At 52.7% G+C, this 23915-nt stretch overlaps 1 protein-coding gene across 1 annotated transcript; it reads right to left on the bottom strand.

Annotated features, from left to right (window-relative positions):
- Positions 1-3350: 3350 nt before the first annotated feature.
- On the bottom strand, positions 3351-22194 carry TGM6 (transglutaminase 6). Its single transcript, XM_032859427.1, has 13 exons — positions 22188-22194; positions 16149-16322; positions 15381-15623; positions 14530-14648; positions 13141-13269; positions 11515-11692; positions 10856-10994; positions 8620-8723; positions 8299-8541; positions 7320-7661; positions 4795-4949; positions 4361-4494; positions 3351-3504 (listed from the first exon to the last, which is right to left on the bottom strand). Exons 1-13 carry the CDS (start codon positions 22192-22194, stop codon positions 3351-3353), a joined length of 2121 nt encoding a protein of 706 aa, XP_032715318.1.
- Between the last annotated feature and the right edge of the window lie 1721 nt (positions 22195-23915).

Raw genomic sequence — 23915 nt, 5'->3', positions numbered from 1 at the left:
AGCACGGGAAGCTACTGGAGGGGTCAGGGTCAAGGTGCTGGCCTGTAAATCCTCTTTGCTGGTTACCACCTAGGGACTAAAGGTTAGGACTGCTGACCAATATCAAGAAGAAGGTAGTGAGCACAGGACACTTGGAACACATTGGCCTTCACTTTGATCCTGGGACAGACCAAGTTCGTGTCCACCTCAGCGTCTACATGAGTCATGCTTCTTGGTTGCAAGCAGAAGAAACCGCTCCTTGTCAGCTTAAGAAAAGGGGGCAGTGTAGAAATTAAGTGCAAACCGGAGAGGATACTAAGAGACAAATGAGACACAGGGCAATATGGGATTTTGCGAGTCTTCAGAGGGTCCAGAAGCAGGCAGAATTTCTAGTCCTATAAGCTTTTCTGGGATCTTTCGACTTTTTATCACAAACCGGGCTTATTTCCTCTTGAAACTTGGAGGAACTTTGTCACAGCCTTGGTGAAAAGAATTTGGCAGAAGTGGGACTGGACGACTTCCAGCCCCAGTGCCTAAAGGCAATATGGCTTTCACCTGACTCTCTCTCTCTCTCTCTCTCTCTTTCTCTCTCTCTCTCTATATATATGTTCGCCTTTGTCCCATGGCCACCATGTTGTGAGGAAGCCCAGCCCATGCGGAGAGTCTGCGGGTAGGTGTTCTGGCTGACGGTCTAGCTTGGTACTCAGCTGACACCCACTCCCAGCATCCACCAACAGATATGGGAGTGGATAAGCCTTCAGACGATCCTGGCCCAGCCCTTGAGCTGTCCCTGCTCCACAGAGTCCAGCAGAGACAAGTGATCCCGACCAAGCCCCAGACCCAACTGCAAATTTATTCACAAAATAATTGTTGTCATTATTTTAAGCCTTAAGTCATGGGGCGGTTTGTTACACAGCGATCGGTAACTGGAATGTGTGGCAACCATGTCAGAGCAGTAATTACCCTGCGCGGGCACTGCCTGGGGTGCTGCCGCCTTCACTGTCTCCTTCTTCCCCCCCGTGATGTTTCCAAACATCCCCTCCATCCAGATCTCTGCCGGAGTCATGGTGTCCAGCCCTGGCTGCGCCATGAGGCAGGTGGAAGTTGGAGATAATAGTATGTACCTCCCTGAGTTGTTAGGAGATTAAATAAATTAATATAGGTAAAGCACCTGCAACAGTTCCTAGTATGTAGTAAGCCACTCATTTAGTTTTTAATCATTTTTTTAGTTATATTAAAATCTGACCTTGAGTATCACTTCCTCAGAGATTCCTTGAGGTCCCCATGGGAAGTGATGTTATCCTGTCCCCCACAACTCCGGGAGAGGCGACACTGGCCTTTATTTTCTCTTTGACACACGTCACTTCATGTATTAGCTTACCCATGGGTTTGTCTACTTCTTTACTCTCATTTCTCATTTTAACTTTTTGCACCTTTTAAAATGTGGTGATCGAGCCCTGTCTCCACCTACTGGAAGGTAAGCACAGGGAGCTAGTAATGTCACTGCTCTGTCCTTGGGTGAACAGAAGGCAGGTGGAGACACACCATCTGGCCCTTCCTTCAGTGGAGGGCTTGTTGCCCCACCAGGATGGCTGACTGCAGATGATCAGGGATGGCCTCCGCCATAGAGAGCTATCTTGCCCAAAGTCATGCCACTTCTGGGGCAAATCAGTGACTGATGCAGGCACAGAAAAGCACAGCCACTTTGGCCCAACCTGAGACAACTCTCATGGGCCTGTGGTGTGGGCCCAGGCTGCCAATGGACCTGCGTCATGGCTCAGTTCTTCCCTCTGCCCATCCTGCTTTCTCCCCCTCCCGTCCACTCTGTGGACCCCCAGGTCATTCTTTACTAAATGTCCTGCACCCTAGACTCTGTCTCGGAGGGGCAGCCTGATACAGCCAAGCCTGAGGAACGAGGGCAATTGGAATTTCCTTGAAGGACGAGATGTCTGGGGCCACTACAAGGGTCCGAGATGGTTTCCTTGCTGAAAGGAAAATCCCTTTTACTAAGCATGGGAGATCCCCTCTAGTGGAGTCAGGCCCTTGGGCCCCTTCCTGCTGCTCACCCCTGAGGAAGTGGCTGCCCACTCTGGACCTCCAGTGACCCCTCTTAGATGGATGGGATCAGCATCCCAAACTTCGGTTTGGACAGGGGGTCCTCCATGCCTTGGGTTTCTCCAAGCTGTCATGCTGCGTAGAATTGTCAGACAGATGCCTTCACCGATGCCTCGGTCACAAGGACCACCCATTGCACACTCTCTGTGCATTTGCCTGACCTCCTTTTACCAGAGACTTTCTATGTAAGTTGTTCCCACTTTAATTCACGTCCAGGAGGTGTCTCACTGCCGATGAGCCTGTTTTGTTGTTGTGCAGATGACTTAAATTCTATGATTCGTTGTCATTCTTTTGGCTATCTAGAACATTCTGAGCTGATGTCCAGGACCTGTGCAGTTATCCTCAGGTCCTGGTGGTCTCCACTCTAGTCCTTGTCCCAGAGGCCTCTGTCCTGTTTTGAGGCTAAGAACATGATTGTGTGTAGTGTATGCTGTTGGCGGTGTTTTTGCACACTGAATGCTGTTCTCATTCTCAAAAAGTCAACCCCCGGGCCGGTGGTAAGAGACCCCTGATGACCATGATGAGATCAGATTTGGGGCTTCGTTCTCAGATGCCATCAGCCTCTTCTATCTTCAGGGTCCCCTTGGATCCTGGGCCCAGGTCTTCACAGAGGGAAGATCTCCCATTGCTTCAATTTTAATGATTTTTCAGCACATGACTTTGGGGTAAAGCTTAAATGGTATGAGCGGCACGCACGCGGGCCCCAATTCTGCCTCTCACTTGCCCTATGGCTGTGGGCAAGGCTCTTCCCTTTGTGTAAAATGGGAGTGTTGGGGATGTTAGGGGCCAGCTCTAACACTTTGGGGTCCTTTGCAGAGCTGGGTGGACATTCTTGGGTCTGGAGCTGGTCAGAGCACGGAGGAGCTGAGAGAGAAGCAAGGAGAGCACAGGGGTCGGCCAGGGTGATTGTGAGCAGACAGGATGGGAGGTGGCAGAGCTGGATGGGCCTCGGGTCCTGTGAGGCTTGGTCTGTCAGCCTCCCAGCCAGGAGGGTGATTGCTGAAGGTGAAAGAGGCTCCCTACGTCATCCGTCATTGTCCAGAAGTTCAAGGATTGCTGAGTTTAACAACTCATTTTACAGATGGGGAAACTGAGGCTCAGGAGAGCAAGGGACTTGCCCAGATTCACCAAGTAGGGCAAAAACTGAAGAAGAACTGGAACTCAGGCCTCCTGGCTCCCACGCGGGAGAGACAAAGAGGTGGATAAGAAAAGAATGGGGGCCATCTCCTCCCCTCTCAGTCCCTTGTGGCGTTTGGTCACTTGGCTGTGGCCACGTGGATGATCACAAAGCCCTTGATGTCCGGGAAGTGGGGGCTGACAAGGTCCACCTGAAGCTGCCTTGGGCCGCTCTTGGTCGGGGTGATGTTGAACTGGACCGAGGCCCTCTCCTGGGGCTCCAGGGTGGGCACACTGGGGAAAGAGGATGGGAGAAAGGCAGATCATCAGTCCCCTCCCCTTCTGAGTCTAGCCTGCCATCTCCAGAACCTTTGGGATCAAGGTCACACCTTGAGACTGATACTCAAGCCTTATCAGTATGCTTCCAGCTTAATTTTCCCTTCCACCACTTCTTACTCTTTCCAGCCAGCCAGGCTTGTCCTCTCCCTGTGCCCTGGACACTACCTTATGCTTCCTCTCTCGGGTCTTTTGTCTGCACTGTTCCTCCCACCTAGGATGCCCTTCCTATTTTAATTGTACCCAAGGACAATATCAAGTCCTTCTTCTTCTTCTTCCGGGAGACTTTCCCTGATGACCCCAGCCATTGAGACCTCTGGCTAGAAAGCCTTCATCCTTCTTGATGCCTGAAAAGCTTCTCGATTCATCATTTAAGGCCAGCTCCACTGTGGCTTTTCCCTGGTTTCACCCCATTCCCAATTAAGGGCTGCCTCTGTTTCCCTGGGCCCTGGGGATTGATTCATCTCTCTGCACAAATAGCACTGTCTTCATCTGAAGGACCACCCATCTGTGAGAACACTTCTCTAGGTAGAACCTCATCTGCTCATCTTGGTGTTCCCAACAGTCACCAGAGAATAGGCCATTCTGATTAAGGGTCATGTGAATGAGTGGGTGGGTGAGTGGGTGAGTTATACGACCAAGCCCATGACCAAATGAACAAAGGAAGGAATAAATAAAGGAAGGCTGGTGTGTCTAGGCTGTGAGCTGGTTCCTAGGGGTCCAGAGTCTCTCCTACCCTGCCCCACCACTGGCCGCTTCTCCATGGCCCATTGTATAAAGAAGGTAGGACTCCCACTCCCAGGCTGACACTTACTCGATGCTGAGCTGTCCCTGGAGAAGGCCACTGCCCTCCACCATCAGCACACAGTCCTCCACTTTCTCCAGAAGAGGGTTGACCACCATCACTTTCACCACAACTTCTACCCCTACCACGGCGGGGCCCAGCACCTGGAGAGGTGATCCCCATACATCATTGTCTCCCTCCACACTCCCAGAGGAGACCCACGGGTCCCAGCTAGGATGCTGACTGGAGCCTGGAATGGGCATGAGTCATGGCTACCCCTTGCATCCTCCTACCCCCTTACTGAGCTCCATCATTCTATCGATCCCTCTGCATCCATGCCACTTGTCTCCGCCCTTGAGAGCTGAAGCCATGTCTAAAAGCACAACCGCCGCAGCCTCTGATGCCCTCCCCCAGCTGTGAGGGGAACCTGCCGGGAATAGGGTGGTGGAGGAAGAGGGACTCACCTTGATGGTGATGAAGTCCTCCAGAGTGATATCCTTCTCCACCAAGAGCTTCTCTCCTTTGGTGACAAAGCACATGGCAGCCAAAAGGATCTTCTTGTCCTCTGTCAGATCTTCCTTATATTGAGAGTAAGATATTGTGATTGGGATCTGTTTCTCTGGAAGGAAAAGGAGAGGCAGAAGTTAGGGGTCTTTCAACAGAACCCAAGAGGAGGAAGGGAAGGCTCCATTCCTTACCACAAACCCAAGACAGGCATTATTATTGTCAGTTCACAGATGATGAAACCTAAGGCTCAGAGAGGTTAGTTTCTTGTCCAGTGTTACACAGAAAGTCAATCAAGGAGCCAAGATGAGATGGGATTCAAATTCAAGCCAGTTGGCTACCATGACACTAGATTGTTTCTCCAAGAACTCCCAGAGGTGTGTTTAAATTTTCCCTAATCATTCCAGATGCAAGTCTCTCAGGGCATTATCAGGAAGCCACTCACTATTTACTGAGCACCTACTATGTGCTAGGTGCAGAGAAGGAGGGGGGTCAAAGGTCTACCTCCATCTTCCAATCCAGTGAGGAGGCCAATCTTCACTGTTTCTCCAAATCCTCCCTCCCCATTAAGGCCCATCCTAGTCGGTCCCCCAGGTGGAAAGCCTTCACGGGTACCCCACTCAGTGATCTCATGCCCACAGCCTTCTGAGCTCCTGTGGTGCTGGCCATCTGGGTTTCTCACCAGCCGTAGACACTATGCCTGTGCTTTTCCATCTCTTGAGCATGGGTTGCCATGGGCCACAGCAGACTGCCAGTCATATCTGGGTGTTTTGGGACCACTGTATGTTCTTTTTCCGTGGGTACAGTGTGTTCTTTCTGATTTGCCTCTGGCCCTACCACTCCCTGCTGCTCTTTGGGTGTGTCTGTTTCTGTTCTGCCCCTGAGGGTGTCAGGTTTCAACCTGTGGAAAAGGTCCTTAAAGGATTTGAACTTGGCTCACTTCCTGGTCTCCCAGGGCTTTGCAAAATGGTGGGTGCTTCTTGAATGCCCTAATGCCGATCCACCTGTCAAAACTCTACACTGCTTTATGGGTTTCCTTAGTCCAGTCGATCATGACTGGGAGAATCCATAACACAGTAACAGCAATAATTAATAATTATAAAAGCTAACTTCTACTCACTTTTGCTGCTGGGCACTTGGAAACACACTCACTGATGGACTCATTCAATCCTTGAACAATTCCATGAGTCAGTGTTATTATCTCCAACTTATCATCTCAATAATCCTGCCAAACCCTACGATAACTTACATGTTCCTTAGGTGGCAGGCATCCCACCAAATGCTTTACATGTGTTATATCATTTACTCCTTGTGTGGCGGGAGATCGGGGGTTCTCAAAGCGTGGTCCTGGGACCAGTGGCATCAGTATCATCTGGGAACTTGTTAGAAATGCAAATTCTAAGCTGCCTCCATAAAATATTATCAAATTGACTCCCACTGCATATCAAAAGAACGATCTGTATATTTATTTAAAGATTACACATCTATTAAAATGATGGGGATGAAGAACTTATAAAAATATGTAAATAACAATGTAATGTGAACAGAGAGAGGCACTAATAAACACAGAGTGCCCACAATGTAATCAGACGTGTTTGGCAAAAAAGCAACAGGCATTAAAAATAAAGAACTAAAATATGTTCACAATTTGTAGGTGGATGGCAGGATCACAGCTTATCTCTCCCTGTGCCCTCAAAATCTTTAATGAAGACATATTGCTTTGAATATGAAGAAAAGTCAGGAGAAAGTGCGTGTTAGTTAATATTTCCTTAGGAAGTGTTATTTTGCGATTTGGATTTCGTGAGAGATAAAAAACCAAAATGCGAAAAAGTGTGTGATGTCTCCTTGACGTGTTTTCCCTCTGTCAAAACACACAAGCTTCTGAAACAGGGCCCAGAGGAACAATGTCTTTGCTTAATTGAATCCTTAGAATGCAGAATGTTATGTGAGGGGGAGAGGGAGAGAAACAGACAGACAGACAGACACAGGAGAGGAGGAAAGGAGGGCTGAGGGCAGAGAACATTGTGGAGATAGCAGCTGACATGTACAGAATTCTCAGGACAGGGCCCGGCTCACATAAGCACCTAGTAACCACTGCTTTCGGTCCATGCCCCTCACATGGGACACCGGAAGCCAGCTGGGCTCCAGAATTTTCTGGATTTTAGGCAGGTGACAAGGGATCCTCCATAGATTGTGAGATGTTCCCAGCAGGGATTCTTTTGGGGTATAAGTATTCACAGAGATTGAGATCACCTCACCTCCCTATGAGTTTGCCACCAGATGACTGTGGACTTTTATTACTAATCTCATTACTTAGCCCCTCTGAGCTCAGTTTTCTCACCTGTCAAGTGGAGACAAGAGGCAAGGCCCTGAACACATGCTTAGCATCATCCCTGTCTTTCTTGGGAATGAGCACAGGATGCTGGGAAGTACCCCCGGTGCCCCCCCCCCCCATAAGCCCCCCCCCAAGCAAGGGCCTTCCTACCTTCTTCTGGCCCCAGCCGCACTGAGTGGGACTTGCGCAGGATCTCGGCCACCGGCCTGCGGGTGTACAGGATGGTGGCTGCGCTCAGGTTGACTCGGACCTTCTGGGCCCGGGAGGTGAGGTTGGCCAAGCACAGAGCCAGGCTTAGGTCATGGCCCAGCCTGGGTGGCTCCAGCATCTTGAACTTGCCAGTGATGTTGGGCTTGGCGGCGGGCTCCAGGAGGTCTTCTCGCCAAAGACCACGGCTACCCACTCTGCGGATGCGGGTCCTCCTCCCGGAGGCTTCCACGCTGAACAGCTTCCTCACGGCCTTGCGGTACACCTGCCTCTCCTTCCGGGACCCTGCGGGCATCGCGCATGGTGAGGCGGGCACCCCTTTCCTTCTCCCCCCGTCCCGGGGCCTCACTGCTCGGTTCCCCTCCTCTCTAGGCAAAACTACCCCTCCTTTCCCCCCTTCAGTCGCAGGAGCCAGATGCATGTCTCAGCGATATACACTGCGTTTGGTTCTGGGACTGCTTAAATACATTTAAAATCAGTTGTTAACAACTTCAGATTGGGAAATTTCGCACAAAAATACAGGTTGGCAGCTTCTTTGACAACTGGGTCAGAAGGCTCATCTGATAAGGAGAGCCGGCCCCGTTGTGGACTGGCTGTGTGCCAGGTGTACAGTTCTAGACGCTGTATTCCCCCCCACCCCCAGAGGTCGGTGCTACTGCCATCCCCATTTTACAGATGAGGAACCCAAGGTACAGAGAAGTACAGCAACTCATAAAGGACTCAAGATTCGAACCCAGCAGTCTGGCTCCAAATTCCATGTGTTTAGTTATGCTCCCTTCCCACTGTCTACACGGCAGTGATGGTCGAGAGCTGGGTAATGGCTGCTTCCCTTGCCTTCATAGGCCCAGGCTGGCCTGTGGTTGCCTCTCTGTGGCACAAGGTCACCTTGGGAAACCGACAGAGGCTGCCCTATTGCCCTTACCTTCTGGATACTTGTAGAGGCTGGTGATGTCCACACGGGAGTCGCTGCCCACGGCCTTGGTGCTGATGCATCTCCCGATCCTCTTTGTGTCCGAGTATACCCGCTCCCAGCTCTCATCCTCGTGCCACAGCCACGTGATGTAGTCTGCGTTCACCTCCGCGAACACAAAGGGGCCATCGTGGGCCAGGTGCACATCGCCTTCGCGGATGGCGGTGACTGAGGCTGGGCCGCACCGGAACACGCCTGAGCAGGAGGGATGGGTGTGAGCAGCATGCGTGAGGGAAAGCAGGGCATCTGCGACCCACTCGACTGAGACCCTACCTTCGCTCTCCTCCTGAGGGGTGGCGTCCAGAACCTGCCAGCCATTGTAAGAGGGGCCCAGGTCCTGGCGGGCAAACCAGCTTTCATTCCAGACATGGAAGTTCCTGCCGCAGAGAGAGGAGGGAGCGGGGGGTGGTGGTGGGGGGCTTCAGTGAGGACGGAGGCCAGAGGATGGCAAGTTCCTACTGTGAGCCAGGCCCTTGTCCCAAACTCTGAAGTACTAGGGCTCCATCTTGGGAACCATTCATTGAACCATACTGGTGAGCAGTTCTATATACAATCTGGTAGTGAAATACATGTAAGTGTGGATACACGTATGTGTGTGTATATGTATACACTTAAATTTGTGAGTATATATATATCTCAATATATGTATACACACACACATATGTATCAAGAAACTGTTGTTCAAGGTACCATAAATACCATCACAAATAAGACGGAAGATCTTGCCTTCATGAAGCTTACCTTCTAACAAAGGAGAAGGGGGATGGGCAGGAAGAGAGGTAAAGATGAGAAAGCAGAAAAATAAAACAAACGCAAGTAACAATAAACGCTGGGAAGAAAGAGAGACACCTGAGCGGCGAGTAATCCCTGGAGACCTACTCTAGGAAAATGACGTCTAAGATGAGGCTTAAATAAGAAAGGATTAGCCATCCGAAGACTGATGGAAACAGTGTTCCAGGCAGAAGGATCAGCACACGAGAAGACCCTGAGACAAGAAAAATCTTCGTGTCTTCAAGGAAGAGAAAAAGTACGTATCTCTGGGCTTTGGCCAGCAATGGGGGGTAGGCAGGAGTCAGGTTATGCAAAGCTCTGTAGGTCTTGGTAAGGAGTTCAGACTTTAGGTTTCCTGTGTTGAAGATGAGAACACAAGACTGGCAAAGTGACATCATCTGCACAAGGTTCACACAGTAAGTAAGGAGGCAGGAGAGAGAAAGCCTGGTTTGCCTGATTTGGCATCTTTACAGCTGACCCCAGGACTTCTCTAAAGGAGGTAGTGGTCTTTGTGTGGGGGCGTATCTGGATAGCCCTTGGGTGTACAGGGGCCCCAAAATCAAAAGAGACTTTTTTTTTTTTTTTTTTGGTGCTTCTGCAGGGAGAGGGAATGAGGAGAACCAAAAGGAGAAGGAAAAGGGTAGAAGAGAGGCAGAGAAAAAGAATGAGACTAGAAATCCTGTTTTTCCTGGTTTTGACCATGGTTTTCAATACAATTGAAAGGCAGACCAGGTTCATGTCCAAGTACTTCCACTCAGTTTGCTGTGTAGCCTTGGACAAGTTAGTAACCTCTCTATGCCTAGGTTTCTGCATTGGCAAAACAGGGCTAATAATGCTAGCTTGCTTGCAGGACTGTCTGGAGGAATACACGGGTCAGTATATGCACAGCTCTTGGAACTGTGGGCCTGGCATAGATTAGGTACTCACCGAGCACGGCGTTATAATTATTTCTAAAACTTTATTTTAAAACTGTGAAGTGTAGGGGCAAGATGAACAGTATTATGTTATCCTGCTGATACCACATGGGTAAAAAGTTTGGGAGCGAGGGACTGTGAGTATGTCTGTCCTTATATCTGCAGAGCCTCCCTGTGAAGCAGTGTAAGAAGCTAGTCTCGGTGTTGCCTCGGTGAGGAGGATGGGAGGCTGGAACCTGGCAGGAGGGAGACTTATCCCTGTAGCACATTTGGCGTCTTTTGAATATTAATGCATATGCATGTATTTCCTATGTAAAAAAAAATTAAATTAGGGCACCTAGGTCGCTCACTTGGTGAGGCGTCTGCCTTCAGCTCAGGTCATGATCCCGGGGTTCTGAGATTGAGACCCACGTGGGGCTCCTTGCTCAGTGGGGAACCTGCTTCCCCCTCTGCCACTCCCTCCTGCTCATGCTCTCTCTCAAATAAATAAAGGTTTAAAAAAACCAAAAGGTTAAATTAAAATGAATTGTTTAAAGTTTTGTGGGAAGAGTCTTGCTGGAGCCTCAGAGAGAGGTCGTCTCCCCACCCCACCCCAAGACATGTTTAGGGCACCCGGCTGCTGACAGAGGAGCGGGGGGTAGGTTACAGGGGTGATGACGCAGAGGGAGTCTTGGGGAGGGCTCAGAGTCCCACAGAGGGGGAACTGGGGTTCAAGGCAGTCAAATCTTAAGTCCCCCCTCACTTGGCCTCTGCATCATGTGTCCCCGGGGCCACCCCTCCTGCAGACAGAATCGGGGAGCCCTTGCGCTGGGCTGGGGACCCACCACATGCTGTCTTCTGTCAGGTCCTCCAGTGTCCGCCCAAACGAATCCACGTATTTGTCCACACTCAGGTTCCTGTCCGTATCATGGGCCGAGTTAAAGTTGGACACGACCCGGGTGGCGATCCCCAGGCACCTAAGGACTAAAAATCAGGAGGCTGGTGCAGCCCCCAGGAGGTAGTAGAGACCCCCCGCCCCCCGCCTGGCAAGTGGCAGGAACCCACATCTGTCACAGCCCCTCCGTGTCTCTGCTTTGCCTGTTTCACTCTCAGAAATGCCTCCTTCCCTGTACAAACTCACAGGGGACTCCCCAAGACACTACACCACCCCCGTATGAATAGGCAGGCTCTGAGGCTGGCCAGACCTTGGAAGTCCTACAATAGCCACGTAATTGCCCATTTGTTTTCCCCAGGGCCGGGGTGGAGTTCTAGGGGCCACATGACTTGTTCTGGGACACTCAAAGAGCTCAAGAAAGGAGGAGCTGGGCCTCCTTCTGCAAAATAAAAATCAAAAGTCACGTAAAGGAACTGTCTGGTTTCTCTCATCATTAACCAGACTTCCACCTCCCCTTGCCAGAAAAGGGGTGGAGTCTAGGCAACTGTATACAAATGAAGGCAAAGGAGGGAGAGGCTCAGGGTGGGGGGACTTTCTGTCCCTGGGTACCTGTGCACATGACTCCAGCGAAGACCCAGCACTGGCCGTATTTGACTGGCTTGAACCTGCTCTTGAACCACTTGTGCAGAATGGCCACGCTGCCGCTCCAGTGCAGGGGGCTGGTGCCGCCTCCGTACTTGCCCTGCCATTGGCCTTGAACCACGCCCCGGTCATTGTTGCTGTTCACCTGGACAGAGGAGGGCACCGGTCCACCAGCTGGCAGGGCTTCCCTCTCCAGGACCTCGTCATGGTAACACCATCTCCCACTTTGGATGGCCTGCTCAGTGGGGGCCACTTTTCCTTTTAAATCCCCTGAAAACTGGGGGCATCTGCTGTCTTAAAATACCTGCTTTTGGTACCATTTATCATTTTCCATGACCTTCTGTTGGGATACTCTATTGTTGAAAATTCCCTATGATTTTACAGCATTTCCTCTTTTAAATGATCTGTTTTAGGGCCTGTGGGTGGTATCATTATAGAGGCAGCTAGCATTCATTAGGTGTTTACTGTATGCAGGCAGTATTCTAAGGGTTCTGAGCACACTATATTAACTTTCTTTAAAGTAGGTTTTGTTAGTTTCTTTCTTTTTTTTAAAAACAGATTCAGAGAGTTTAAGGAACCAGTCACAGTCAAGCAGCAAGTTAGCAAAAAGTGTGGGTGACCCTCAAGTTCAGGACTTTTGACTTGGAGGCTCTACCTCTATCCCACAGGGCTGTGACTCTCTACTGTCAGGAACTGGTCACTGCTTTTGAGACCCTGGGCTTCACATCTCTCTGAGGTCTCAAGGAATGAGAGTATCAACTATAAGGAAATCTGCTTCATACATTTTTTGGAATCACAGATACCCACCCACTGATCTTAGCACCTGCGTGCAGTGGGCCTTCTGGCTTTCTTTGGGAGGAGGAGGCACTGTTGCGTGTAAGAGAATAAAGACGACACTCCTCTCACGGAGAGATGGGGCTGTTACCCCCTCCCTGAATCTGGGCTGGCCTGAGACTGCTCTGACCCATGACTATGGCAGAAGGGGTGCCGTGTCAATTTCCAGGCCTGGCCTCCTGCATCTTGAAGCTTCCGGTGCTTCTGTTTTGAATCATTGTGTGGCGAGAAGCCAGCTGCTCTGATTACCAGAGATCGCCATGCTGTGAGAAAGCCCAAGCTAGTCACATGGAAAGGCTGCATGGAGAGAGACCCATGACTGGCCAGGCTCAGCAGTTCTGACGAGCCCAGCCCAGGGGCCAGACCCAACAGTGAGCAAGCCAGCTTGCCATCCCAGCTCCAGCAGACACAGCATGGGACAGAACCAAAGAACCCCTCCCTGCCTGCTAGAACCCAGGCCCCAGACACATGGTCTCATGAAACCTGTCCAGCCATCGGCTGCCATTCAGACACTCCCGGCTGGAGCCTCTTGGGGCAGAGACAAGCTGTCCTCATGGTGCTCTGCCCAAGTCCCTGATTGATCTATAAAGTTTTAAGCACAATAAGTGGCTGTTTTGCACCTCTGAGTTTTGGTTGCGATTTGGGGCAGTGGCAGAGAATTTGAATAAAAGGCAACTGGGAAAATCAGAGGGTGTGTCCCCGGGGTTGGCTGAGGGACCCAGGAGGATGTGTGTATGTAGGGATGGTGGGGCTCCTCACCATGGCGCTGATGGCCCTGCTGACGTAGATGGGGTCGTGGCGGCGGGACACGTCGGTGGCGGGGTCGTTTTGGTGAAGAGGACTTCGGTCCAGGATGGAGAGGCAGATGTTCAGGATATCCTCTTCAAACTGTCCCCAGAGAGGCTGTGCTTAGAGGCCAGAGTCTTGCCGTATTCCAGAGCCTCCCACCATGCTTACCCAGTGGGTCCATTGTGTCGTGCAGGGGAATTTGCCTGCTGCTACTCTGGGGACACTGCAGAGTGTCCCCAAGTCTCAGGAACTTTCCCTCAAAGAGTCACTGGGAACCAGAAGTTCAACCTTAACTATGTCCCTCCCTGCTCAGTAACCAGCCCCCCACTACCCACAGTGAAGTTTGTGGTGAACAAACCAGCCACATCTAGGCCCCTGGCACACCTCTTTCATTTAAATGACTTTGTCAAAGACCTTTGAATGAACTGACAGCACTTAAAAACTGGTGGGCTTTTGCGTACAAATGAAGATTCCTGGTCTCTGACGGATCTTTTGCAGGTCTGGGGATCCCTGGACTCACTTTCCCACATGGCAAGGAAGAGGCGGGTGCTGGGGAGTGCTTTCCCCCTAAGTGGACCCCAGACTCTCCAGTACTTGGTCCCTACCCAGCCCTGGAGCCCCTGATTAACCTCCGGTTCCTCCGCCTGACAATCAGGGTCCCTAACTCACCCCGCCAAACTTTCTCCAGGGCACCCAAAGCCCAGGTGGACGGGACTCCTCTAGCAGGGTCTCCTTTGCTCCCTGACTCCCACCTCCATGCTGCCATGGGCTCTGCTCTCCGCCCAGCCACGTCGTGCCCGGCTCGGGACACCCAGCCCCGATACCACGAGCCTCTGCCATCCCTGAGGTGGAGTTTTCCTTCACGCTTTTCTGATTTCCCCCTGCCCCATCTCTACCACTCTGATGCCCTCCTCCCCTCTGTCAATCACACCTTTTACTGTAACTGGTTATCTGGTCAGTGGCTCTTAAGTGTGGTTCCAGACCAGCAACACCACCACCTGGGACCTCGTTAGAAATGCACATTCTCAGGCCCCACTCCAGATCTCTGGGGGCGGGGGGCAGCCATCTGTGTGTTTTAAAGAACTCTCCGTGGGATTCTCGTGCACCCACAAGGCGGAGAACCCCTGATGGAGGCTCTTTATTCCTCTATGATGCACCGTACCCGAAGCACCTCCCCTTCCCAAGGACCCAGTCCAGGCTTTGGCACAGCTAATAGCAGGTTAGTGACTGAGCAGATTTGCTCTAGGAGTCAGCTCGGCTTGTCCCTGCTGGGAGGAAGTGAGCAGAGAGAAGGGCCCCTGGGCTGACTTTCTGTGCACCCCACCCTGCATCCCCCATCTGGCCTGTGCCCCTGGAGACCTGCCCGTAGTTCCAGCCCTGGGCTCGGATGTGCTTCTCCACGCCGCGGAAAATGATCCCACTGTCATTCAGCACGTACTCCTGTCTCTCCTCTTCTGAATCCAGAAACACGTCGTCCTCTGAAAAGCAGTTGTTGGGCTCAGCATGGGCTGGGGCTCTGGCCTTGCAGGCCTGGGGCAGGGGCTACATCAGGGAGAGCAGCGGGATGGTGCCTGGAAGCTTGGAACGGGGTAGGGGAGGTGGGGGGGGGAGGCCAGAGGGGCTGTGGGCTCCTAGGCTGCTTTCTGGCCAAGACTCATTTCACCTGGGGACTCCATTCCCAGGCAGAGACTCACCCCAACCCAGCCCAAGGCTGAGGGCCTTTAGGAATCCTGACTCTTTGGGTGACCCTGCTTGGTGTTGACAGCAGCCTCATGTTTCTTAAATATTAATCGGAGTACTGACCCTGGTACTCCTTGTAGTGTACTTTGTACATCACAAGCATTAGCACTATGACTTCTCACCATAATCCCACGAGAGGTTACGGCAGATGGGGAAACCAAGACTCACAGAGGGAGGCGACTTAGCAGAGTGGGGACTAGACCAAGACTGCTGATGGCGGGAGCCTGGGCCTCTCCTCTCACAAAGTCCCGTCTGGCCCTGCACACCAAAAACCACTCTTTCCTGCCCCTCTGGCACAGGATCATTGTAGCACCTGCTACCAGTTTCCTCTGCCTAGTCCTAGCTCTAGCCAGGATCTTGGCATTCACCTCTGTGTCGCTTAGCTTGCCTCCCAGATCCCCTGCTAAGGGCAGGCCCACCTCTAGGACAGCTTCCCAGAAATCCTCTGCCTTGGACGTGCCAGCTCCTACCTGGGCACCACGGGTTGAAAAGGAGAATGAATTCACCCAGCTTCCGGTCATTTTGTTTTCGGCGAGAGGAGACCCTGGTGCTCATCATGTAGCGGCCGATGACAGCGTTGGGAGGGCTGGTGATGCTGACGGTCACGGTGTTCTCCAACTGAGCCTCCTCCACAACTGTCCAGTTCTTGCCCACTTCCAGCTCCGATACCTGGAACACAGCTTTGGTGTGGCGGTCCTCAGAAGCCTGGGGTCCTGGCAGAGAGGAGAGGGAATCAGGAGACTCAGCCATCCCTAGGAAACCCGGCTCTAGAGAAGCAGAAAAGCTACAAGCCTGGAATGCCAACCTTCACGCCCTGAACTGCCGAGCCACTGCTGGGGTCCACCTCCGCTGTTCCCGATTTCCCACCCACCTCCTGGATCTAGGAGAAAGTAACAGGACCCCTGAAATCAAAGTCTGTCATTTTTCTGTCTAGGAAAGAAAAGTCTGGGCTCCAAAAGTCCCTGAAGAATTTCCATAGTTTCCCAGAGCCCTAGATTCCTTAGCAGGCAGAGAATTCCAGCACAGGCGTCATCTCTCTCACCACCTGCTGGCAGGGCCTGCCGGCCATCCACAGCAGGTGGTCATCAAAAGCCTCTAGGGGTCAGAGCTCAGCCCACCTGCGGGGACTGGGACTCACCCCGCTCCAGTCTGCGCTGATGACCAAAGGATCTCAGATCACTGGTTACAGATGGATCTTTCGGATATAGACCAGCGGGGGTTGCCGGTGAGACGGTTACCTGTCTCCACCGTGAAGATGACGGTCTCCTGGTCCTCCAGGGGTCTGTTTAGCTCCAGCACCAAGGTGAATGCCTGGCCCCTGCGAACCACGAGCTCCGGGCCGGGGTACTCCTGGGTGTGGTGGGCGGCACCGTTCTTCCGGCTCAGCCAGTCCACCTCGGTGACTCTGATCCCTGAGCAGGGAGAGGACAGGGAGGTGAGGCCAAGCCCTGGACACGTGTCTCGTCCACGTCTGCCGTGCCCTCCCACCTGCTTCAACCTGCCAGTCGTTTGCTCATGCAACTACTTTTTATCGTATGCAGTCCTTTCTGGTTATTCACAGTACTTAGGTTACTTAAAGTCGCCAGGAATGCCGAATTAGTGAATACTGAACCATGACTCTTAGCCTGAGCCCCAGCCCCCAGCCCCCTAAGCGCCCAGCTGACAGCCAGCACCGACTCAGCAGCCATGGGACAAGCCATCTTGCAAGTAAATCCTCCAGCCTCTGGTCATGTGCTGCCTCCACTGATCCCAAATGAAGCAGAAACCAGCTGTCCCCACCAAGCTCTGCTCAGAATGTGGGTTTGTGAGTGAGAGGATGATCGCTGTTGTTTTAAGCCTCTAAGTTTTGGGGTGGTTTGTTATACAGCAGCAGGTAGCTGAAACATGCAGGCGGCCCAGGAATCCCTGGGATGGAATTTTCCAACAAGCCCAGTGGGATCAAGACCCAAAGTTTGATTTCATTTAAATAGTATCAGTAAACATGACCTTCTTTCCTATTTCCCTCCTTCCTTCCCTTCCTTTCTTCTTTTAGACGGGCGGTGGAGGGGGTGGGGGTGGGGTGGGGTGGGGGTGGCTCAGAGGGAGAGGGAGAGAATCTTAAGCAGGCTCCATGCCCAGCTTGGAGCCCCATGTGGGGCTGGATCTCATCACCCTAAGATCATGACCCGAGCCAAAATCAAGAGTCGGACACTTAACCCACTAAGCCATCCAGGCGCCCCCGTGATGTGCCTTTTGCATGTAAATTTGGGTTGTCAGTTCATACTGTATTTTACTGACAAAAACTGAGACCCAGAGATGGAAAGAAAGGGGCTTCTTGCCTGAAGATACCAAGTCCAGCCACACCCTGTACGGGGACAAGCCAGAACGGATGCAATTATTTTCTTGTGTTTTGTTTTGTTTTGTAGGGGATGAGTGGGGAGCAGAGGGTAATTATCTCAGTGTGGCACGCCCCAGGGATTCTTGCAAGGCAGGTGGTTAGGACCTAAAAAGAGTCCCTGGGCTGAGGGTCATGGGTTCAAGACCTAGGGATCCCATCTTGGCTTCCCCTTTCCCTGTCATAGTCCAAACCAGCTCCAACCCCTACCCCCAGTCCCCGCCATCCCTGGGCTCCTGGAGCCTCCTCACAGTGGGGCAAGAGGGGTGGAATGAGTCACAAATGCCATTATCTGTCATTATCCCCAAATCTCAAAGACCATCTCTCTCACAGCTTCCTGCCAGGGTCAAAGTCCCTCCTCTGAATTCTGGGTGGCTGCAGGGTCATAGCTCCTGCTTGTGTACCTCCGAGAGGTGGCTCATCACTTGCTCAGATGTTAAAAAGTTCTTCCTTCCCAGGAACCAAAGACTTTTCTTCTTGAAACTTCCCTCCCATTTGTTCCCATGCTGCCTTTCCCTCACCCTCCCAGAACACAGCTGTTCCTTCTGGCCCAGGACGGCTTCACAGAGCTGTGACTGAGAAGTCCTGCGCTGCCCCCTCCTCACGCCATACCTGCCTGGACCCAGGAGGTCCCCGCTCCGGTCCCCGTTCCATCTGTACTCATGAGCATCACACCCTCATGACCTGGCATCTGTGGGCTGATTGTGTACGCTGGGGGTGGGGTGCGGCAAGATTCCGTGGGGAGCAAGCAACTTTTCTGGTGATTACAGCCCCTAGCTGGTGTCCTCCTCAGCTTGCAGGGACCACTGGGCACAGAAGAGGGGAGACTACGTGTGGAGCAGCCCAAGGCCAGGAGATAGCTGCGCATGTGGGATGGCTTCCAGAACTCCAATGTCTCCTCTTCCACATGCTCAGCTCCAATTCTGCTGAGACTAAGACTGTGTCTCCAATCAGTCATCAAGGACATCCAGACATAACTGTTTGCTTACAGGTCTCTCTCCTCCACCATGAGTGCCGTGAAGGCAAGGCCTGGGTCTCCTTCTCTCTGGGTGGTCTGAGCCCCGCTCGGGGCCCAGAGCAGTGCAGAGGCTCAGTGAATGTTGGTTGGATGAATGTTGGTTGGATGAATGTCCCCTCGGTGGGGACAAGGGTGTGAAAAGGGGAGCTCCTCAGCTTCCTGGCACACCCTTGGGATGAGCACCTGTGCCCTGTCAGTTGCCCACACCCTGTTCCCCCCACCCACCCATAATCCCCTCTGTCAAGTCGTCACATTCCACAGCCTGCCCTTCCTTCCTGTCTTCCTTCCCTCTGTAGTCCTGGGCCTAGGTGGGGTTCCTGCCACTGGTTCCCTCCATGGGATAAGGGTTAAGTTGCTTCCTCTCTCTGGGCCTCAGTTTCCTTATCTGTGAAATGAGTCTAGAAGAGCTTTTCCTGTTTGGGTTGTTGGTGGTTTGCTGGATTGAGTGTTTCTGATTCCCTCGGGATTCTTCTCGGCCGCTCCCCACAAGATGCCCCCCAACCCCTGAGCACACACCTACAGAAGCTTGTTCCACCGACCCCGGGTGGGCCCCAGGGAAGGGATGGGAGACGCAATGTCCCATCAAGGACTTCTCTGCTCCACAGCACACCTGAGGCCCTGAGGATAGAATGGAAGACGTCTATTTTCCCCGGGCCCCCACCTTGGGCAGATACTGGTCAAGTTCTGGCCCTGAGCTCAGGGTCCACGGATGCCCAACCTGAGGCTGTACCCCCAGATATATGGAAAGAAGGATGCCGTAAGAGCATTCTCTCTGCCTGACCCATCACCCCAAAGCCTCATGGCCCCTCCAGCTGCTTTCCTTTCCTTCTCCCACCTACCTTCCTCTCTCAGCCTTCCTTTCCACTGGGACTAGGCGCCCGATTTCAGAGGCACACACGTCAGTTCAAACGCAGACTTCGCCCGTCACTAGCTGTGTGACCTGAGGCAAATGACTGAACCTCTCTGAACCTCAGTCTCCTGGTGAAGATGGGCATTGTGATGGGAGCCGCCCCCTCATATTGTAGCCCTGAAGCGAAACAAGTCATGTGGAGTGCTGGGAGCAGCGCCTGGCACACATGAGGTGCTCGGTACGCATGCGTGCTGGGACTCCGATGACGTCAGCACTTGCCAAGGGCCACTGGCTGCCAGTCCAGTGTTCTGCCAATCAGTGTCCTCCCGCATCTTCCACTTACTGGCTGTGTGGTCCTCTCTGAGTGAAGGGACTAAGTGAAGGGACCTCTCTGAGGTTCAGACGGCCTGCCCTGAGAAGTGGCAATAAGACTATTACTTTGCTCATAGACTTTTCGGGAAGATGGGGTAAGGACCACAGGTAGGGCAAGGAGAAAATGCATCTCCTAAGCCTGGAAATCCAGAGATTGAGAGGAGCCATTAATAAACACTCTTGGGCAACGAGCTTCAGCCAGGGTGAGCTGTCTCTGTATATGGTACTTAGCCCAGTGCTGGGTCCCAAGTTCGCTGGGTCCGTGCATGGGTGGGGGGGCCTCCTACTCTCTCCACATCTCCTCCACTGCCTGGGTCCGCCCCTTCCCTGTTCCCACACATATTGTTTTTCTTTGTACTCCCCCCCGCTTCACCTCTGCCGAAATGACTGCACGGCTCCAACAGCCTTTGAGCATTTTCTAGTTCACACTGTTCAGTCCATCCCGTTACTATGGAGAAACACAGCCTCCGCGAGGAGAAGGGACTCTTGTGACTGCACAAGGGTCAATGTGTCATTTTCCCTGCTCCACAGCCTCGATGCTGCCATTCAAGGTCCCCCACTGTCTGCCCCTGCCTGCAACTTCCCACCCGGCCAAGGGCATCTTCTCTCCAGCTCTCTTGCTCACCAGCTGGCCCCAGACCTCAGCTTAGGAACGAGTCCTGCTGGGAGGAAACAGTTGCGGCCTGCACTCCCAGTCTTCACCACCAACCCACCCCAACCCCAGCTCCCTGGGTGACACCAGACAGCTGGTGATGCTCTCCTCCCCAGATCTCTGTCCCAGCCCTGGGGCTGACTCCCCGTGGGGCTGAGCCCAGGAGGCTGTGCTGACGCCAGCGATCTCTCCCAGACTCCGGACTCCGTGTAATTGTTTTTGAATGGGCCCCATTATGACCCTATCCTTAGTGTGCATCACGAGCACCTGACCTCCACAGCTAAATGATTAATTGGGGAGTTGCCTGGGGCCACTGCCCAATCTCCCTTTCCTTTCTGGTCCTGTTGGAAGCGGCCGGCCCCTCTCACCAGTAGGCAGTAGTGAGAACATCTCAGCTGGAACCTGTCCAGAGTATGTCCTTCGAGTCTTAGAATTTCCGAGCTGAAAGCTTTTATAATCCAATAATGGCAAAGGGGTCTCAATTCATTTGCTGGCACCGATTGACTGGTAGGACTACTTGAAGAACTATGTTAGGGAGAGTGCCGGGGCCATATCCAGGCCCTGTAGGGGAGAGTTTGGGGCTCAGCTAGAGATATCTGCCATAGAAAGCGAGGAGAGAGCAAAAGCACGCAGGCCATTCACTCTGCTTTCAGAATCTGATGTCTTGGTCATTCACACACGGATTCCATGGTGAGCGGAGCCTTCTGCCCAGAGGAGTAGGTCCCCAAGAAGCCAGGAAGACCCAGAAAACCAGGGCACTGAATTCGACCTAACTAACTGTCACTTCAATGTGATGGGTCTCCCCCTGTTATGTTACAGTTGGAGAAACTGAGCTTCAGAGAGAGGACTGACCACCCAGCAAGGTAGTAATGGACAGACATTGGATTCCCCGCCTCTGACTCTGCACCCGGAAGGGTCCCTTCTCAGCAATTAAACTTTGCCAACTTTAAGGCGGATAGTATATCAGATAATTAGGGAAGAGGGACCTCTAGGTGCGCCCTGAAAGGTAGATCCCGAAGGAAGCAGAGCCAATCCCCCTGGAACCCAGGGCTAACAGGGCAGAAGCAGCCTCCGCCCTCGAAACAGCAGTCTGGGCTGTGAGCTGGGGGGCCCCCGCCCTCAGTGAGCAGACAGACCCAGCCCGAGAGCCAGGAGGGCCCAGGATGACCGTGAATGTTAGCACCTGCCAGGGTGGAGTGAAAAGAAGTTCAAATATGACAAGGAAATTGAACTACCTGCCTTTGAAAGTCAGAAAATAAACAAGAGTTGACTCATATGATTGTCACATGACCCTGAGCACTAGAAGACAGAAGGGATAAAATTAGGAACGTCCTTTAAAGACCTATGAGAGTAGGACCCCTGCGTGGGCTGACTTGCTCACCCCTGGACCCCAGCACCTAGCAAGAGGAGGCATAAAATATGTAATCGTTAGCCAGAGGGTGAATTCCTGGGGTGGAGGGGAGTTGGCCCCTCTCTAATTGGACCTTGTGTGGGGGCACATTTTCTGAGTCTGCTGCCTACGAGGCCCCATGTGAGATATTGTGGGGCGTTTGGCACACTTGGTCTCATCAGTTCCTCACAGCAGTCTCCGTGAGATGATTTGTATTATAATTCCCATTTTACAGATGGGAGGATGGAAACACCAAGGGTAATTTCTCTGGCTCAAGGTCACATAACTCTTTTCACCTCAGACAGAGCTGCTCCTGTCTTTGATTCTTCAGGGTGGGAATTTGAAGACGACCCAGTCCATGGGGCCTTTCCCTGCCCCCTCTCTCTTCCCCTGTTTGCCAGGCGGATGGGAAGGCCTGGCTGCAGGCCAGGAAGGGCTCTGCCATGGCCTTGTTGGGCCATCTGGGGATGGCCTCTGTGTTCTCAGGAACATGAGGGGACAGCGCATGGATCGTGTAGCAAGGCAATCCTAAGGATCCATGCTCAAAGTTTCACCGTACAGACACCCCATTTCCTGAAGCTCCCCCCTGTGCCCTGAGGCCCCCAGGCCCTGCCAACTCACCTGCCATGCCAGGACCGGCCTGCTCTTGCTTCCTTGGAGTGCAGTGTGCAGACTGTCTGGACGGTGTGTCGGAGCACCAGCCCGCCCCGTGTTCACAAGGCAGATCTCCGGGTGCTGCCCAGCAGGACAGTCAGAATCCTCAGGGAGGCGTGGCCCTTCTCACCCTAGCAGTGACACCTAATCACCCACTAATTGCCCTGGTTTGCACCTCAAGGGTGTCCTGCGTGGGAGTGGCTTCAGCCAAGAGGCTTTCCGAGCACAGATTTGGGAGCTGGTTGTGGGAGAAACTGAGGCCCAGAAAGGTCACAAGCCTGGCATGAACAGAGGAAGGGGGAGAGGAAAGCCAATGGGAACTGGGTGTGTGGTCTCCCATTGTCACCCTCCCAGCAGCCTTCTGATGAGAACACAGAGCCTCAGAGAGAGTGCCCTCCAGGTAGAGGGTGATAAGCTGTGGGTACTGGGCCGGGACCCAGGGCTCACGGCAACTGCTCTGGGGCCGTCTTCTCCCATCCTGGGTGAGAGGAAGAGGCTCCAGGGCCACAGTGCTCTCTTCTGTGCGGCCTCCAGAGATAACTACAGGGGTAAGGCCTACCGTCATTCCTGGGCTGTGCCCCCAACCGTGCCACACCCTCCGTCTCCCGTACGCCCCACCGACAGGCTCAGCCTCTGGGGAGGAGCCCTGAGTTTCAGAGAGAGAAGCTTCAGACCCACAGAGGCCTGGGTTTGAAGGCCAGCTTTTCTCCTGGTTACAGGAGCTGTAAAATGAAGACAGGGACCTCTCCTTACAGGGTGACCCTGGGGGTGCCTGGGATAACACGGGGACAGGGTCTAGATGCCCAGGGACCTTGACTCACCTGTCCCTCCTCTCTTATAGTTAAGTTGCTCATGCTGTGGGACTTGGCCCATTTCTGACCTTGTCCACCTCTTCAAAGTCTGCAAACTTTCCAGTTTGGGACTTCTTCTTCTTTTTTTTTTTTTTTTCAAGATTTTTTTTTTAATTTAATTAATTAATTAATTAATTAATTTGACAGAGAAGGAGAGAGCATAAGTAGGCAGAGAAGCAGGCAGAGAGAGAGGAGGAAGCAGGCTCCCCGCTGAGCAAAGAGCCCGATGCGGGGCTTGATCCCAGGACCCTGAGGTCATGACCTGAGCTGAAGGCAGAGGCTTAACCCACTGAGCCACCCAGGCGCCCCACCAGTTTGGGACTTCTGAGCTTTGGGGTGGGGCGATGGGGATGGCATGCCGCCTTGCCCCTCTGCCTGCATGAAATCCACCCTGGAAATTAGAAGGAGAAACTGAGGCCCAGTTTCTCTCTGGGCCCAGACAGCCTGATTGCTTGGACTCCTCTCAGGGTCTCCCCGTGTCAATGCAACTGCCAGGAGTGAAATCGACCTAGGCTATTGGGAGGAGGTCAATAAGAAAGAAGGGAGTGGCCCTTGGCTTCAAAGCCAAGGCTAATTCACCCGACTTTGCGAGCTGGCTCCAGCCTAAAGCTTAGAGACCTGGCAGCCTCCGGTGCCCATGACCTTGAGCACGACCTCTTCATCTCAGAACCCTGGCTTCTCCACCTGTGACCTAAAAAGACCAGCTGAAAGCATGAAGCATCCTCTTAGCTCACAGACTAAGATCCCAGCGCTCCAAGATTCCCGACCTCAAAGCTTCTGAAAGTCTTACCTCGTGGGATGAAATAGAAGGAATTTTATTTTCCTGAGAGCTGGGAAGGAAGTT

The sequence above is a fragment of the Lontra canadensis genome, unplaced genomic scaffold, assembly GCF_010015895.1.
Source record: "Lontra canadensis isolate GAN:19392208 unplaced genomic scaffold, GSC_riverotter_1.0 scaffold16, whole genome shotgun sequence".
Lineage (NCBI taxonomy): Eukaryota > Metazoa > Chordata > Mammalia > Carnivora > Mustelidae > Lontra > Lontra canadensis.
This window is presented reverse-complemented; position numbering and strand designations above follow the sequence as displayed.